General features: G+C 37.6%; 1 protein-coding gene and 2 long non-coding RNA genes across 4 annotated transcripts in view; all 3 read left to right on the top strand.

Annotated features, from left to right (window-relative positions):
- The first annotated feature begins 253 nt into the window (after positions 1-253).
- The window catches only part of LOC139120684 (uncharacterized), a 37,689-nt gene continuing 18,259 nt past the window's right edge, over positions 254-19,683 (top strand). Inside the window, exon 1 of the long non-coding RNA XR_011549132.1 lies at positions 254-842. This is a non-coding gene — a long non-coding RNA (uncharacterized lncRNA). The remainder of the gene's footprint in view (positions 843-19,683) is intronic.
- Positions 4,656-7,251, top strand: LOC139119653 (uncharacterized). The gene is made up of 3 exons (XR_011548968.1): positions 4,656-4,737; positions 6,265-6,367; positions 7,157-7,251. It is a non-coding gene; the product is annotated as an uncharacterized lncRNA (long non-coding RNA).
- On the top strand, positions 9,908-19,491 carry LOC139120682 (uncharacterized). 2 transcript variants are annotated; one of them, XM_070685209.1, is made up of 5 exons: positions 9,908-10,320; positions 15,549-15,570; positions 15,748-15,991; positions 17,212-17,378; positions 18,114-19,146. In XM_070685209.1, exons 1-2 carry the CDS (start codon positions 9,987-9,989, stop codon positions 15,554-15,556), a joined length of 342 nt encoding a protein of 113 aa, XP_070541310.1. In that variant the 5' UTR covers positions 9,908-9,986; the 3' UTR covers positions 15,557-15,570; positions 15,748-15,991; positions 17,212-17,378; positions 18,114-19,146. The 2 variants fall into 2 exon arrangements, with proteins under 2 accessions (XP_070541310.1, XP_070541309.1); XM_070685208.1 differs by having other exon boundaries at positions 9,978-10,320; positions 18,114-19,491.

The raw sequence follows: 19,683 nt of genomic DNA, 5'->3' as shown, positions 1-19,683 counted from the left end.
GGCCACAGGCGCTCCTTAGCTGGGTAGTCTGCTAAGTAGATCGATTTTCGGATCGATCTATTGATCCCGTAGTCGATATGCCCGCCACTGCAACCTCAGTCGCGGGCATATCGACTACGGGATCAATAGATCGATCCGAAAATCGATCTACTTAGCAGACTACCCAGCTAAGGTCGAGGTCCAGCGCCTGTGAATTCGGCCATTGTTTTCGCAGCACGCACGCCGCTAGCGCTACGTGTGCCTTGCCCAAAGTTCGACTGCGTCAGGTCATCTTTTGTTCAGTATGATTTTGTATCCTTTTTGTTATCCAAAATGTATCAAAATTCTGCCATACTAACTCGCAGTGCAAGGGCTTTGATTTGCGAAGATTCCATTCGTCATTTTGGCAAAGCAAGATTCGATTTTGTATTTAAGGAATATGTTAAATCACTATTTAAAATGAAAGAAACATTTAGCGCATATTTTTATGAGACAAATATCACTTAAATGTACTTTTTTTAGTCGTGTTGGGGCATTCTCGACCGCGGCCCATCCGGGTACTTGCGGTTTTTTTCCGTCATTTTTGCGTCACAGCGCCGTGAAAAACAAATAATTGAAGTTCGGATTTTCAACCACCAACACAATATTCAAAGTTTCAATATACATAAATGACATAACTTTTAGTTCTGCTTTTTTCCACACAATTTCTGTATCATTCGCTCGTATGCGTTTCACCCACTCCTGACGTCACTCCGCGGTCGAGAAATGGTTGAATACTTGGGCTGTAAATTTCACAAGAGAATACAACTTGAGCAAGCATGGCGATGCCTGGCTACCACGCTAACTTTCTGTCATTTTTGTAAGTAAATTTTTAAAACTATTGTTACTAACTTTTATGTAACATCAGAGGGAAAGGACGCGCAATAACTTAAGGTTGGGTTAGGCCAGGTAAGGTTAGTTTGCGCGATGTAATTTGTTAGAAAACAATATGAAGTAATCGAACTCATCATGCCGACGTGAAAGGCAGCCCGCACTCAGTTCACGTGCGAGTGCACAACCTGTGATTGTGAAAAAAAAATTGAATTGTCGCTAGCACGCGTACAGAGTTACAATATATTCACTTTAAAATAGACTTCACATAACGAAGAACCCCCACAATTCTCAATTCTTTTCAACCCAATTCAACACTTCAGTTCTCGCCTATGTGTTTTGTTTCTTCTAGGGGGGGGGGGGGGGAGGGCAAAGAGCTGCCCTGGCCCCATGTGCTCAGGGCCTTGAGGCGACTTAGTCTGCTTTACATCAGTCATATTTACGTTTTTGCAATTAAACACTGGTGTCATAATGCAAACGATGTTCTCAATTTACTCAATTTTTGGGGGGGAGGGGTCATAAAGAGACAATAATAATTAGCCATCTTTGACATTATTTGGGTTATTTTATTTTTTCATGTGAGAAGTTATTTTATGTTGTTCTGATTACTGAAAAATATTGAAATGTCAAGTCATTGTAGCTCTACAAAAGTTTGCGATATAGGCTGAACACGTAAATATGTAAAATATAATTCCTGGTAGCCTACCCTTACCTGTGTCATCCTGAAATCTTTACATAAATCTGCACAAGTAGAGTGAGTGTGCTGAGCTCAGAGGTCTGTATATAGTACATTCAATTAAGCCAAACAGCATAAATGACTTCAATAGTGAAACAACCAGTTAATGTCAAAAAATAAAAATGTTGTACCTTCAGTTTCTCCACTATTTTAACAGATGCAAAATAAGCAATTTTCCTCACATATGCCATGTCTACCTATCAACTTGGTTGTGCAAGTTGTAAAGTATCAAGGCTTAGTGCGCCCATTATAGTGTGCAACCTATGATGCGCACGATCAAGATCAGTCAAAATGGTGGCTTTATGCAACAAAACACCCTCACTAATGTCCCTTGTGATTTTCATGGTAAAGTAAGTAACATTCAAAAGCTGAAGTAACCTTGATTTGAAGGCTTTATTCATGTCAATTACTTGTACTCTTTGTTATGTTACATAATTTATCATGAATTTCACAATCTGAGTTTATCTTGTAAATGTTGCCATATGAAACATGATTTCTCATCTTTGTCTCCAGAGGGCGCACTTCAAAGTCTTAGGGTTTTATAACTTTTGGCTATATCTAAAAAAATGAGGTGTTGACCCCCAATTTTTTTCTATTGATATACTTTTCAGTCACTGATCCTTCAATTGGGGAAATTTCATCAAAATCTATTCACGGGAAATACTAAATTCTGCCATGTTATTTCTTAATTATTCAGCCCATTGTTTTCCTATATAGGAATATGAAAATCACTGATTTTAATGATTTGATATCTCAACAATTTCCATGGTGACACCCTAATTTTCGTTGACAATCCTTGGTCCTTTCAGAAATGTTCATTGAAATCTATTGATGAGAAATAAAAGGCGCACCAAACCTTAATGTGTTCAATAACATGCTCCACAAAAATCCAGTGAAAGTTCTTTGAACAAGTAGACAGGATAAGAGTATCTCATTTTCTTTGGCTCTATAAATACCATTGCATTCAACAATCTTATATTTGCACTTGACAGTGAATGGACTCTTAATATTGGCTTTTCTATGGAATGTACTGTTGTTTTAAAAATCATTTAATTAATATTGTCAAAGTGCACCCCCCCCCTTATTGTATGGGGTGTAATTGCCAATAAATTGTCTCACACTTAAACTTTTACCGAATCCAAAAATTCAAATTCAAATTTATTGTATGTAGCATAATCTGGAATTAGTTGCATCCAAAAGGTACTGAAAAGATCCTGTTGTTTTTGTTAAACAGTTACAGCAAACCATGTGTGAGGTGCCTTTTACGTATATGCTATTTGTTAATCCTCTTTCTCACAGGGGTTATTTAACTTGGGAGAAAGAGGTTTAATAATAAACATACATTATTGTCTCAACAGGATGTCAAGCTGGACATGTTCCGACTGTCATAGTGATGTTTTACCATCCCTGTCCAGTTGTCCCTTGTGTGGGAAAGCAAAGGTAAGTGTTGTAGATGTTTAACATATGACTATCACTTTGAGTACAAGTACCATATAGATTCACCCAAGTGACAGTACCCAGCAAAAATTGACAGTTTGGGGGTAAAAATTGACCCCCTTTGGGTTTTTGATGCACAAAACATTTGGCATATTGCCATGTTCATATTACATACAAAAGCTATCACTTCAGAATTGTGTTACATTGAAGTAAAAATGACAATGCATGCAAGTCATTTATTTATTTCCCAATATAAGTGTCATATTTTAAGTATATATTGTCTTTAACAACAGGCAACTGTCGTTGAAATGCCACCAGATCACTCAAAACAAGAATGCAGTGTTGAATTTTTTTTTCATATGCTGATGTGACAAAATCGCCAACAAAGCAGGTAGGTTACTCTTTCTAAGTCTCAACTGGCTCATACATCTTTAGTCTTCTGCAGGGGAAAAATAATATAGAATTTCACAGAGTATACTAGCTCCAGACAGTTCATACTATACCTTTAAGCATTTTATGAGAACATTGTATATGTTGATGTACATCCACACTCTAATGTACCTACCTACATTTCATACCAATGCACCCATCAGAGTAATTAGTGTGCTAAAATACACAAGTTTTTATAGACATAATGCACATGATTGCAAAGGCTTCTCAGATTGGGCAGAAATATTGCAGAAATACCTGGCCTGACTTTGGTTGTGATATGATCAAGTAGTTTCGCATCATTCCATGAAGAATGTCTTGATATAAAAACATTAATCTGAATCAATTTTATGACACCACCAGTAACACATAAGGTACTTCAATTACATGTATTGGATTGACTGAACAATCATTCAGTTATGTCCAATTTAGCAAAGTTCCACTTACAAGCATGTATACCATTTTTCCAAAAAATTCAATGAGTTGTTCATCTGTAGGTTGACAACCATACCGGTATGAGTGATGTTGTGAGTATGATGTCAGCCTTGGCCAGTCCAAGCAAGTCTCCATCACTAAGGTCAGTCCATTATAAAATTAAAATATCCTAGACATTATTTTCTTTTCTCTTCTGTTTTAGTCCCCACAAGACAACTGGGATGAGGACTTGTAATTGTGTTCTGACTGTCAATGTGTCTATCTGGTGTCATTACTCAGACCAATGGCCTTCAAACTTTACACAATAATAACTTATCATGTGCATGGCAAAGTCCATGGTACAGTTCAATGTGTTTGTTATTTTTTTTTAATTTAGTTTTGTACAGCCATTTATCCACACAGTGAATTTTCATCCTTTCCTGTGAAACGATATATTGTAATTGTGTGAAGTTTACCGTGTTTTTCTTTTAGAGTTCAACTGGCTGACAGTCTTGTTTAACAGAAATTCACAAGCTATTTACCCTCTAATTGCACCTACAGTACACACTATGTACACACATATATATAGAGCAAATAAAATTGTAAGTTTACTGTAGTCTGTAGAACATGCTGGCCATTGAGAAACATAAAACTATTCCAAGCTGCCATGATATTATTGGATGTGCAGATGCATCATGGGTTACATGTACGAATTTATAGAAATGGACATACAAAGGCAGATTTATTTCATGTATGCGAACCTTACAGTGTTCTATTTGTGTTTTCAATTTAAATGAAATCAAGAAAAATGTCACCAAGAGTGATAATGATGTGGTTAAAACAAAGAAACGAAAACTGTTTGACTGTTCCAGGTAAGTTTATCAGCAGTTTTTCCTCATATAAACTCATATATGAATATATGTCAGTGCTGCAGTGCCTATATGTTTGTACCAGAGCACAATTGCTGATCAGTACCTGTTCATTTTATTTTATTGCTGTGCATCGTTCATTTACACTATTCGTAACTTCAAATTGTCAGTGGCAGAGTTTTCATGTGGACAGGATGATAGGGGTTCTGTTGACATGGGGTACCCTTAGTGTTGTGTGAAGTTGGGTGAGCGTCTCAGGAAATGATGTCAGTCACACCTCATATGAACTTGTAGAACCACCGTCTCCCCCAAAAAACAACAACAACAACAACAACAACAACAAACAAATAAACAAACAAACAAAACAACCCACACACATTCTGACACAGGTAAATGCCATCGTGAATGAAATACTGCAAAAAAGGCATAGTCTAGTTTTAGTCCCCACTGACGAAGTTCAAGGGGGACTTATAGATTGGGTCATGTCCGTCTGTCCGTCCCGACCGCTGCATCCGTTCACGCAAATAATTAGACATGCCCTGGTCAATTTCTTTCAATCTTTGCACAAGGATAGTACCCTACCCCATACAGATGCACGTCGATTTGTTTCACAATGCGATCAAATTTGGCCGTGTTAGAGGACTTTTTAGTTTACACCTCCATAGACTCCCATGTATAAGGCAGCTCTCCATAGACTTCCATGTATAAGGCAGTTCTCCATAGACTCCCATGCATAAGGCCAAGAAAAATAAAAATTTAGTTTCTCATTGTATTCATATTGCAAAAAGGATGCAGTGACACAGTTTTTAGTCCCCATGGATGAAGTCCAGGGGGCTTATAGATTGGGTCATGTCCATCCATCCGTCCGTCCATCCATTCACGCAGATATCTCAGACATGCCACGGTCAATTTCTTTCAAACTTTGCACAAGGATAGTACCCTACCCCGTACAGATGCACGTTGATTGGTTTTGTGATACTATCCAAGGTGGCCGCCAGACGGCCATTTTGTTATGATTTTTTGTGTTTTCAGCCATAACTGAGGCATGTCTCAACCTATTTCTTTAAAATTTGGGCATTGATCTATTTCATACATATGCATATTGATTTTTGTTGTAATATGATCCAAGATGGCCGCCAGGCAGCCGTTCTGTTACGATTTTTTCGTGTTTTAAGCCATAACTAAGGCATGTCTGAACTGATTTCTTTCAAATTGGGTACACGGGCACAGATCTTTGTCATAGCAGCCATTTCAGATATTAAATATTTGCAAAGTCATCGTTGATGACGAAGTCCCCACTTGTTAATGGGTCTTTAAATACTTAGACATGCCTCATGTGTTTCAAATTGCGAACAATGACATAGACCTATGTGCCCATAGATCTCAACATATACATTCCATTGATACTTCTTAATGACCATATTTCCCTGCCCCATCAAGACTAATACTCCTATTACAAGTGGGGACTATTATTACAGTGGGGACTATGTCATTGCCAATGACTTGTTTACTTCATACTGATATTTGCAGTGATTGTGAGGATTATGAAAGAGAAGACATTTTAAATGATTGGGAAGAAAGAATAGTAATCAGTCCATCTCACTGCAGTTTCAAGTATTCTGATGTTAACAAGGTAAATATAACTAGAAGTTGCTGTGACTGTGAAATGTTTAGCAAGGCCAGGTCATATTATTCCCCAATGTTTTTCCTTTTTTGACAAAACGCCAAAGGTGTCCTATTTCCTCGTAATGTCTATGTCTGTGTGTCAGTCTGTCCATATACAGAACCATGGGGTTGTATGTCATGTAAGTTCAAGTATTTAGCACTGTCATGATAAGATCTACCAGTAGATCTCAATAGATTTTCATGGTTGTGGCTTATTAATCAATTGCTTCCTAGGCTAAGCCTAGTTTTACGAATTTCATAATGAGGCAATTTCTCAAGAAGTACTCAAGCAAATTTATGTGACTTAATTTGCACATACTTTGATTACCCTATAGCATTACTGTGCTAAAAGTGTTAGCTAAAAGACCTTCTATTAAAGGAAATTCTGGGGAACTTCTCCATTGTATGAGCACTAAAAGTTAAAACAAGTCAGCAAGCAAGGGGATAGATATGAATTCCTGTTGGAAAATATATGTCATCCAAATCCAACATTATGTTGTCAATGAAAAGTTCAAACATACTGACAGTGTATTTCTCTGTAAAGAATACTGCATTAGTATTATTCTTAACAAAATGTGTAGAAGTATAGTCAAGTATGACATAATTTTAATGGTGTACCTGAACTGTTTTTGAAGAATATATGCCTCATTATAATTTTCAAACATTGTTTCAATTTGTCGAAATGCAACCATGGTTGTGAGCGATAAAATTATACACCGCTTGATTTCTTGATTAATGTCTGCAATGATTTTTTTAGAGTGTGGTTATACCCTCTGAGGTTTCCCGTGGGAAGACAAAGACAGTAAAGAAGAAGTTGGTTGCCAAAGAAAGGATTTGTAAGTGAGTACAAATATGAAAAAGTGCCTAAGTTGGGTTTATAATAAAGCAATTTGTTTTGTGTTGCACAAGCAGCCAATATGTTGAAGAGCTTATGACACACAAAATCTTTTCACTGGGGTGTCTGGATGGGTAGGACTTGCCTATAATAATAAAGTCTTGTAAGTTTACGTTTGAATATTAGTCAAGACAAAACTACAAATAACCAAGAAATATTTGTGCAACAAATATTAGGCATTGTGTATGTTGAAAAGTACACAAGTAAACATAATACACAGGAAATAAAAAAAACAACAAAATTGTCAGAAGTTAAAGCTACTGTTTCTTTAACATTTTCCATTTCACATTTTCTTCAGGACAGAAAATATGGATATTTGTGCAAATTTTGTCATAGATCTGACTCACGACAATGCAGATGATATCATAGTAATCAGGTACTGTGCATGCATGTCTCTTCTGTTTTTTTTATTCATGCACAGAATATTACACATTTCCTGAACACAGCATGGTCACTTGTCTTCTGCCTTGACAGCACATAAATTCATGTATTCAAGCAATAATAGTTTATGTACTTATACAGAGCAGAATGATGTATATGAAGATGTCATATAGCCCCTTGTTCATATATCATTTGAGTCACAAGTTCATAACTGACTTAATTGACAGGATTTTCCCTTATTGTTCTCCCAAGTGATAGTGATGAAGATGAGCTAGGACATTCTCAAGAAGTAGTCCATAACCATTCAGTGACAGGTGAAGAAGCTCATGCAGGGCAAGCATTGCTTCATGCTAGTCATAATGGAAAATCATCATCTGAGGTAAACTTGGAAGGACAACCTGTGCTGACTGGTGACCACCATGGGCAAGGAACAGTAATTGATAAACAAAGTGAACCTTTCACAGATAATCACGTTGGACAGTGGCCAGTTTTTAGCAATATATACAAGGGATTGAACAGGAGAGATGTATTAAACATAATTGTTGGAAATCAAATTAGTTTTGATTTAGTTTGTAAGTCTGTCCCAACCAATGTACGAAAAAATGCAACTTTTGTGGTTGATACAACCAGTATAAATGTTAGAGATTTGAGTGCTGATGATAATGGTATTTGGCGAGGGGGACATTCTTGTCCACAAACATATGTTACAGTAACAACTGCAGATGGTGTTGTTAAAACAGTGAAAACTGTTCCAAAAAATCAGTCTACCTCCAGTAACACCTATTTGTATATGAGACACTACAGCATTCATGCCGAGTCATCCTTCAAAAGAATAATACACAAAGTGTACAACAATGAAAGAAAACTATTACCTCTAGTTGTAATTCAATATTACTTTGATGATGGCATTGAAAAAGAAATCAGTCTTCCAAACCATGGAAACCAAAAGAAGGCGGGGGCACCATTTTATAGAACAAAGCCAAGTACACTCCAAAACATTCGAGAAAAATGTCTAACCTTACCACCAAAAAAAGTAATAAGCTCATGTACAGAAGATGTTGGTGGTGTGATGGGGTGCAAGTCGGTAGGAGATATACCAAGGGACAGACGACAAGTATACAATGCTAAAAAAAATATGACAAACGCTTGTAAATCCAAGCGCGGCAGAGCACCTACAATGTCTGGGGACTATGGTAAACTGTTTACTATGGCGGCTGAAAATGACTTTTTGAGATCAGTCCAATTTAATCCACAGCTGCAAACATTTTCAGCCACAAATCAACAGTTATGTGATTTGAAGCGATATTGTGGCAGTGACAATTACAAATGTATCCTTGGTATAGATCCAACATTTCGTCTTGGTGAATTTTACACAATTGTAACAACCTTTCCACACCCAATGTTTGTGATCAAAGGTACTGATAATCATCCAACAATGCTTGGGCCAATCATGACTCATATGGGCAGAAAACAAATAGACTATGACTTTTTCTGTAACTCACTTAAGACCTTGGTATTGATAGAGTAGTTGCATGGGGTACTGAAGGAAAAACTCAGGGCTTGACAATTTTTTTTCCAGTTCACTTGTCCGTCGGACAAGTGGATTTTCAATTTCACTTGTCCTCTCAAAAATTTTACTTGTCCTCCATTTGTAATAATCAAGACCAAAATGCTTGCGACGAAGTCCGTAGCGGCTTTCAGGGCTTTCTTATCTTGGTAATTTTCGCCGATGTTGACGCCGATTTTTTTTCAAAAGTTTACATTGAAGTAGGCCTGCGTACGGTCTGTGTGTTTCCGGCGTCATACGGCCTCCACCACAAGAGGCCGTATAACGCCGGGAACTCACAGACCTGTACGCAGAGCTAACATGAATTTGAAGGTACATATCATACATCGGCTTCCGTTTTTGGCAAGCATAAATGACGTCGTAAAAAGATTGGTCAGTTTCTATCGCTGGTCGTCGTCATTCGGTTCACGCATTGCGAGTGCATGTGATCGGATTGTTGGCAAGCGAAACCGTACTATCGGGCTCAGCGGGACCCACAAAATTTCCACAATCATTGTCCCCGTCACGATCTCATCTGCGATGCGCCAAACAGTCCAAACGCGGTTGACTAAACTCGTGAGACCTTATCGATTCAACGCGAAACATGTCGTATCTGTCAAGAAAAGCATTTCGCATGGTTTGGTCATGGAGGTAGTCTCTTCCTACCTCCATGCTTTGGCAATAGTCTCTTTCGCGGATAGCGGAAATGACGACGGACGCGCTGAATTCTGGGATTGTTTGGGGTCATCAGTCAGCACATGCATCATGGCTACTTGTCCGGCGGCAGCTCGCCAATTTCAGTCCTGGACAGTGCCTGAGCTGAGGCAATTTTTAATCACGCGGGGTGTTCCGGTCGGTGTTTCCCTAAAAGATGAGCTCGTGCAGAACTGCTATGCTGCAGAGCAGCTAGATTTGCAGCGGAAACCTCCCATCACAGAACAGCTTGAAGACATCGCTGATGCCAAAGCCCAAAAGTTGGTTTTGAACGAAGGTGTCATCCGTCTGCCAGATCCCGATGGCATTCAATTCGGATGGGAGGACTCTCCTCACAGCTTCCCAGATGTTGAGCAGAGCAGAGTAGAAAGCTACTTCGACAAAAGTATTTACTTTAATTTGACCTCCAGCTACCTGTGTTACTATATTACCATATAATGATTTTTAGTTATATTTAACATTTACGTGTTCAATACTTGCATGCATCGTCCTTAGGGGAGAACCATTTGATTTCTGGGGGGGGGGTATGGAGGAAGAGGGTATGGGAGCAAATTTTTTTTTCCTTTTAGAGTGACAGCAATTTTTTTTTTCTACTGTCAGACCTGCATCAATTTTTTTTTTCCAAATGGAGTAGCAGTGCATATATAGTATTATATGGCAATGGAAGCTATTCTTATAGGCTAGGGAAATGTCTGTATGTCTGTGATGTCTGTATGTCTGTATGTCTGTATGTCTGTCCGTCAACATCAAAAACTCCAAAACCGCTGTACATTTCATCTTGATATTTGGTGTGTACATGGATGATGGGCTGTAGATGAGATTTTGTTCAAATGAAGTTGTCATTGCCAAAAATATGCAAATTAAGTGAAAAAATGTAAAAACAGTCAAAATTGAAAAAACTCAATAACCACTGAGCAGATTACATGAAAAATTAGCATGTAAGTACTTTGGGCTGACATGAAATGATTGTGCACATCTTGGGTCAGTATCTTGGACTTGCTATTTTTCATGAATTTTTTTGTAATTTTCTCCCATTTTGGTCAAAAAATCTCCTGCTCTGAAACCACAAGTCCGATTGATTTGAAACTTGGTATGGAAGTGCATAGGAGTGACCTTTCCCAAATTTGGGCAAATCGTGGTGAAATTTGCATATTTTTAGTTCACGTCCATAGACTCCCATGTATAAGGCAGATCTCCATAGACTCCCATGTATAAGGCCACGAAAAGTAAAAATTTAGTTTCTCATCGTATTCATATTGCAAAAAGGATGCAGTGACACAATTTTTAGTCCCCACGGATGAAGTCCAGGAGCTTATAGATTGGGTCATGTCTGTCTGTTCGTCCATCCGTGAGTCCATCCGTTCACGCAGATATCTCGGATATTTTGACAAAATGTCATGTGACCTTGATGACCTTTGATCTCAAATATACATATTTGTCCATAACTCAGTAACCACAAGTGCTACCACCCTTCATATATGGTATGATGGGACAGCTTATGACACCACATATTGTACCTCATTAATTATGCACTTATCTAATTTTGAGCGAGCCAATAGAGCTAGAGGTCTGATTTTTGGTATATAGGGATAACTTAGCAAAACAATTTTTTGACAAAATGTCACGTGACCTCGGTGACCTTTGACCTCAAATATACATATTTGTCCATAACTCAGTAACCACAAGTGCTACAGCCTTCACGTATGGTATGATGGGACACCTTATGACGCCACATATTGTACCTCATTAATTATGCGCATATCTAATTTTGAGCGATCCAATAGAGCTAGAGGTCTGATTTTTGGTATATAGGGATAACTTAGCAATACAATTTTTTTGACAAAATGTCACGTGACCTCGGTGACCTTTGACCTCAAATATACATATTTGTCCATAACTCAGTAACCACAAGTGCTACAGCCTTCATGTATGGTATGATGGGACACCTTATGACGCCACATATTGTACCTCATTAATTATGTGCATATCTAATTTTGAGCGAGCCAATAGAGCTAGAGGTCTGATTTTTGGTATATAGGGATAACTTAGCAATACAATTTTTTTGACAAAATGTCACGTGTCCTCGGTGACCTTTGACCTCAAATATACAGATTTGTCCATAACTCAGTAACCACAAGTGCTACAGCCTTCATGTATGGTATGATGGGACACCTTATGACGCCACATATTGTACCTCATTAATTATGCGCATATCTAATTTTGAGCGAGCCAATAGAGCTAGAGGTCTGATTTTTGGTATATAGGGATAACTTAGCAAAACAATTTTTTTGACAAAATGTCACGTGACCTCGGTGACCTTTGACCTCAAATATACATATTTTTCCATAACTCGGTAACCACAAGTGCTACACCCTTCATGTTTGGTATGATTGGACACCTTATGACGCCACATACTGTACCTCAATAATTATGCACATATCTCATTCTGAGCGAGCCAATAGAGCTGGATGTCTGATTTTTGGTATATAGGGATAACTATAGGAGAGAAATTTTTTGATTAAATGTCATGTGACCTCGATGACCTTTTACCTAAAATATATGTTTATGTCAATAAATAAGTAACCACAAGTGCTATGTCCTTTGTATTTAGTAGGATGGGAGACTTTATGACAACACACGCTTTACCTCATTAATTATGTACACATCTAATTCTGGGCAAGCGAATAGAGCTAGAGATCTGATTTTTGGCATATAGGGATTAATTAGCAATATAATTTTTTTTTCAAAATGTCATGTGACCTCCATGACCTTTGACCTTTGATTATACATATATGCATATTTCAGTAACCACAAGTTCTATACCCTCCAATTTTGATAGGATATTAGACCTTAAGATGTCACATCTTGTACCTCATTTATAATGCGCATATGTATTTCTTGGCTGGCCAATACTGCTAGAGGTCTGATCTTTTTTCCCGATTTAGAACCATAACTTAGACATGCCTCATGTGTTTCAAATTGGGAACAACAACATAGACCTATGTGCCATAGATCTCAACATATACACCCAGTGATACTTCTTAATGACCACATTTTCCTGCCCCATCAAGACTAATACTCCTATTACAAGTGGGGACTATGTCATTGTAAATGACTTGTTGAGTTAATGGTTGTATCACAGTATTCGATATATCTAATTCTGTATTTTTTCCATTTATATTCTGAATAATTACATTAAACATATTTCACTGTCTCCAGTACATTTCATTTAAGTATTTTCACTTCATGCACTTTATCCCTTTCACACATGTTCAAATATCTGACCAGAGAACAAACACTAAATAGTCCAGGATGGGAGCTACAGTGTAATTGACGCTCTTTTTTTTTTTATTGGTCATTAAGTTTGTAATGCGTTGTATATAAGGGAGCCGTCATTATTGACGGCCTGAAACTCCGAAATTTCGAGTGACCCTCCCCCCTTCACCAACCATGATGAATTTGAGTAACCATCCTCTCTAACTCTGAAATTTTGACCATTCCCCACTCAGAAAAGTTAAATACCAATACATGTAATTGTAAAATTTACAAAATACAGCAACAGTAAAGACCCTTCAAATCCTGATGTACCCTGCTAGACTATCATCAGCTATCTCATGATGGTTCAAAAAAGGTGAACACATCAAAATGAAATTCAAAGTCACAATAAAATAAAGATATAAAAGATCACGCAGTATCTAATCATATACAGTAGTATATTGTTTAATTTGGATGGATATTATGACAGGGTTTTCACTAGGATATCTGACCGGGCAGAATTTGAAAGTACAGGGGGAGAACATGAGAGAGGCTTAGGGGGAAAGTGTCACAGGGGCTTTCCCCTATCTTGCATGGAAATTTTTAAGATATTGATGTGTGCAATGGTGCAGTCTGGTGCAATCTGAGAGGTTTTTTAATTTGTTTACTAAGTGAAACTGTTAGAATACCCCAAGGGGGAGAGCACGAGAGGGGGTTCCCCCTCTCGTATTGGAAATTTTGAGAAATTGATGTGTTTAATGGTGCAATTGAGAGGAGTTTCAGTTTATTTTGCACTCGGTAAAACTGTTTGAAAATGACATTGAAGACTGATATTTTTTACATTTTTTGCATGATCAGTTTTGAGTCTCAATATTCAACAACCAACAATGACAATACAATTTGTGAAAAACAGTTCTGTTTGCCAGAGACTGAAGACAAATGAATATACAGGAACGGAAAATCTGTGACCTTCTTGTGTCATTTCTCCAGCTGCCAGCTTCTAATGAAAAGCCTGAATATGGTATGTTTGCGATCCGGTGTTTGTGGTCAGAAAAACAAGGCTCACACATTGTATTTCATTATATTTGTTTTTCCTCAATTTTTCATTGTCAAGGTACATCTTTCTAACAAATTTATATTGAGAAAATAATATATTGGTTTTAACACTAGTTTATTGACTCCTGTCTTGTGTTTTAAATTTTCACAATTTACAGAAGTCAAATAGTCCCCTTTAGATAGTGCCTATGCCATTGAGATATTGCAACAGAAATCCTGAAATATGATTTCTTGGGTCAGAAAATGGAAGGAAAACATTGAGTGTACTGAGGTGTAAAGTAGACCTATGTAGTGCATGCTTATATCATAAGTGCTGGGAAAAGAAACATAAGAATTGCTTTTGGTAAAACATTTGGGCCGCCTACGGCGGCGCGCCGGCAAAGAATACATGAGAATAAGGTTTCCAAATTTGCTTATTTCTGGTGCATTGTGACAATTTTTTTTTCTCTTCTGTCTGTTATGACAATTTTTTTTTCTCAGGCCATGACAGGATCAATTTTTTTTTCTTCTCTCTCACCTGGTGACAATTTTTTTTCTCTCAAAATCCTCCATACCCCCCCAGAAATCAAATGGTTCTCCCCTTAGCAATGTCGACCCTTTTGTCAAGCCCTGCCAGCTAGCTGTAACCCGTGGAGTTTGTTGACCTCAAATTATCTCCCTACTCTCTCCTGGTTCTCTCTGAATTGAACCCTCTGAAGAGATACGGGCTTTTTCTACATTCGGAAAGCATTCTTTTGTAAACCATTTGACAATTCAATATTCAAATGTTAACGGTCATTTTGATTTCCCGCCATTTTAAACAATTGATTATATAACAATGGAAACAGAACCTACAATGTAACAGTTGAAAATATTCATCCCCATATTTTACATTGGACTACTCTGTGCAGTTTATGTGAAGACTTCAGTGCAGATATGCACAGTATCCACGTTTTTTGGTGTTTTTTTGCATGGGACTTCAATTCATTGTGTGGGCAAACATTTAATAATAGTGTAATCTTTATCCCATTCAATATTGCACATACTGTCCCAGCAGGTACTTTGATTAGTGTGTACCTAAGTAAAGTCATAAAAATATGCTAAAAGATACAGCTAATTTGGGCTTTTAAGTTTTTTTACTCATTTTCCTTCAGTTATAACGATAATAACATGTAGTACTATCATTTGATCTTACAGCTATGATATCTCTGTGTACATGTATAATATAGTCGGTACAGTCGCTGTTTTGGCTATTTCTTTATTTGTTTGTTACATATATATTTTTATTGTTTCATTTTAAAGTTCTTTTTCTTTTTTTTATAGGTCAATGATTAAATAATAACAAGTGAGTATTTACAATGATTACATATGCAATATTCATATTCATATTCTAATACCTAGTTAGTTACAAATAATTATAGTAATAGTTTTAGTTTTTGCAGTCTTTTAAAGCATGATCAACTATTATGTAAAGACTTGTTAAACAGAGATGCTCAAATCATTCAATTTTGGTTTTTTGTAGAAAATCAAGCGATAGGTATTAAGACCAGAGGAAAGGAGTCTTTGAGAGATGGGAAATCTCTCCATCTATCCTCTCATGTCAATGGTCTTAAATACCATGGTGTTGCTGCCGATATCCCTTATTGTTTCATCAAAGCCAAGGTCATTAGAGAGACCAGTATATCTGCAGACCCATACTCCTGTTGGATATTAGTCCATAAAGAAAGGTGTCAAATTATCGATGGCTACTGTTCTTGTCCTGGAGGGTGAGTCATATTTATAAAAATTAGATTGACAGTAGTTGCTTACAGCATCAGGCAGTACAACAGCACCGCATCATTCATGTCAGCCTTCTTGTTACAATACTGTGTGCTTTGCCATATACACCTCTTGAACTTGAAAGGGTGCATTAAACAGGCTTAAATACCAAAACAAAGACTTAATTTTGTGTGTGGACATTAAGCGTACTCTAACTATTAATCTCCTGTGTCTGCAAATCACAAATAGTGTCACATACTACGTTCAGACAGTAAAAAATTGGAAATGTTTCTGTGAAAACTATTTGCGTTTTGCAAACAAAGGGGATAAGTAGTTTGAGTCTGCTTGTGTCCACACGCACACACAAAAAATTAAGTCTGTTTTGTTGTGTAAGCCAGCTTAATGTGCTCTCTCAAGTTCAAAAGGTGTATATGGCCAAGCATTCAGCACTGTAACAAAACGGCTAACATGAATGCTTTCGTACTTCCATACTGCCTATGCTTGTTGCTGTAAACAACTTTGTACTTCCATTTCGGTGCCTTTATCTTGCAGTCGAATTGATCAGCTATCCTGTTTATACTCTTTCGTAGAACCCTTTCAGCACTATTTTTGTGAACGAGGCTTTCTCTACAGGTTCTATTCACCATTCTCTGTAAACTTTCGTCCGCTCAGACTGAGATGATCAGACTGATCTGGTGGTCAAACCAACTATTGTCACAGAATGTAGTGTTCTGTTCAGCAGCCATAACGAAAGAAATTGAATGTTGGTTGTTGTTTATTTGTTACAAATACCTGTTGCACGAGGGAACTTAAGATCGCTCTGAAGCAGTTCAGTCCATACACACAGCAAGTTGTGGATAGAAATAATCCCTACACTGGCTCAGGTCTGGCGGACTTAACCGTCTCATTTTTGAAACATTTGTGCCCGTATTGGACCAGAACAGATTCATAGGCGTTTTAATAGTCTGTAAGGGAACAGCACAATAGAAACCTTTCCAACTTTTTCCAGTCTGAATGTAGATGTATATTGTTTGTCCGTGGTATGGTATATATAGCTTTCAAAGTAACTTCAAGACACAGCAGTCAATTGACATGTACTAGAATATACATGAATTGATTGGTACATGTAGTAAGGGAGATAGACAATATTTTGCACTGTAAGTATTTATAATCTCAGATTATAACATCTGGTAACATTTTATTTATCTTTTTTCTTTCTGCACAATAGGGTCAGGGGAACATGTAAGCATATTGCTGCAGTGTGTCACAACCTCATCGAGTTGGTGGCACATGGTGTCAACAGAACCGTGACAGAAAGGCGTCAGATGTGGCATACCCCGAAAAAAATACACCAGCCAGCCTTTCTTGAAGATATTACAATACATAAGATTCAAGGTGAGATTTACCTTCCTTTGTGCTCTTGAGTTTTAAAAGTGATACTGAGAATAATAAAAAGGAGGTAGTAACGTACCAGTGGTGTCTAGCTTTTGCTAACTGTTAAAACTGTTGTATTTAAAAGTGGTCACATGTTCACATTCTGACTAGGCAACCAATATTACACAACCTACGAATCTGCTTTGTGCTCCAGACACAAAGTACTGTCCTGGTATAAAACCAAACAAGTAAGCAATAGAATTTGCATATTTTCAGTGAGACAATCACAGTTCAGCAGAAATATTTTATCATAAAATCATACCTTTTGGTCTAGTCTTCCTTGATCATATGACCTAATCGTCCTGATTGATATTCTAAAACAAATGATCAGATTGTCTTGTTTTCGTGGTGTTCACATAAAAACAGTTGTCATGTCAATTGTGAGGGAGCATCCAAAGACAGCAAAGTAATTGTACTTTGCATCTAAGTCATTGTTCTCTACGTTCAGTAATGTTTGAATTTACAATGTGACAAAACACCATATTACAGAAGCAGGTGTATAATCTTATACCATTGTACAATGTTCTATAATCAATGTGTTGGTAGGGGAAACTGTTTTTAACAACATTATGCAATGGCGACCTCCTGAGCCAAACTTTGTTATCCTACATGAAAAGAAGAAGATGAGATAGAAGGTACTACAGCAGGCATGCTGAATATTTTATGAGTAACCATACATCTTTGTTAAATATGCAGGTAACTGTATCGTGGAGGAAACTGTGTCCAAGTCTAACCGCTTCAGGTATGATCCAAGGGCTATAGATGACAGACAACAAAGAAAGGTGGAAGATATGGATCTCGATGGTCTACGTGAGGTAACCGGTGGGAATGCTGGTATTTTGTGTTACATGAATATCGCAGCAGATCCTGATCGTCAAAACCCAGATTTATCAGAAATTTCTGTCACGCAAGAAGTAGTCGTCACTCAAGAGGAGACTTCGGTGATTGAGGAGCCTGTTTTACCCCCATCATTACCAGAACTTGCTGAACAGTGTGATGAACAAACTTTAATAGAGAGTGCTATGAACCCAATTGACACTAATGTTGTACAGTTAGTCAGTGATGCAACTGTAAATCAGTCTGATTCAGATATGTGGTATAAGTATCGTGTTGGTCGCATAACTGCCACTAGACTCTTTGATGTAACACGAAAAGTGTCAGTAGATGGAACTGTGAGTGACAAGAATACATCATTCTTAAAGTGTGTCATGAATTACAATCCTCCTTTCTCTTCACCAGCTACTGATTGGGGGAAATATAATGAAGGAATTGCTATTCAACAATTTCTTCGTGTGAATCGCAAGTTTCATAGGAAATTGAGTGTTAAGCAATGTGGCCTAATCTTGTATCCCAGATGCCCAATAATAGCTGCTTCTCCTGATGCACTGGTGACGTGTGATTGTTGTGGGATTCGTCCACTTGAAGTTAAGAATCCATACAAAATGAGACATTTGTCCATCCCTAAATATGCTGAGCTCCCTGATTCTTGTTTGCATATTACATCTTCTGGGCAAATAAAACTCAAATCCAATCATCCATATTTTTTTCAAGTGCAAGGGCAACTATTTTCATTGGAATCTGGAGTTGGTTATTTTGCTTTAAAAACAGCAAGTCCCTACAACAATCTACATTTCGAAGAGATATGTTTTGATCCTATGTTAATGGAAGAAGTATATTCAAAGTGTTTGGTTGTATTTAAGTCCATAATAATTCCTGAACTTATTCATGGAAAAGTAAGGAAAGAAATTGAAATGACAGGATGTAATGTTGAACAAACTCCACAAGTTACACAGGAATGTAGAGATGAGCATGTTGAAAATCCCAATGAGAATACTTCTTGTATTACTGAATATATATGTAATTTATCATATACCCATGCCCATATGCTACATCCTAGTGACGTTCAACGTAAAATATCAGCCGTGATATTTCACGGTAAACGTCGAGATATGCACGATGAACGTCATCAGTTTTAGAGTTTTCCCGAACTACATTAGCAGTTTGTTGGTAAACAACGTAAACAACAAAATGGCTGCCGCTCCCGCCTGCGAAGCGATGTCGCCGACGTAAAAACTTGAAGGGCTTCGGGAACACGGGTATTTCTGGTTGCAAAATACGGAAATATCACGTTGAGTCTTGAAATGTTTTCCCATGGTATTTTTTTGGTCAAGTTCTAGCAAACATTCTGCCGTTCGCACGGCGCCGGCACTGTGCACGGTCTCCACCGAACAGGTAGTGAGCGCGTGGCGTGACAGCGATGTCGCGC

Source organism: Ptychodera flava, chromosome 20, assembly GCF_041260155.1.
Source record: "Ptychodera flava strain L36383 chromosome 20, AS_Pfla_20210202, whole genome shotgun sequence".
NCBI classification, from domain to species: Eukaryota; Metazoa; Hemichordata; class Enteropneusta; family Ptychoderidae; genus Ptychodera; species Ptychodera flava.
Note: the sequence above shows the minus strand (reverse complement) of the source record. Positions and strands in the feature narration are given on the sequence as shown.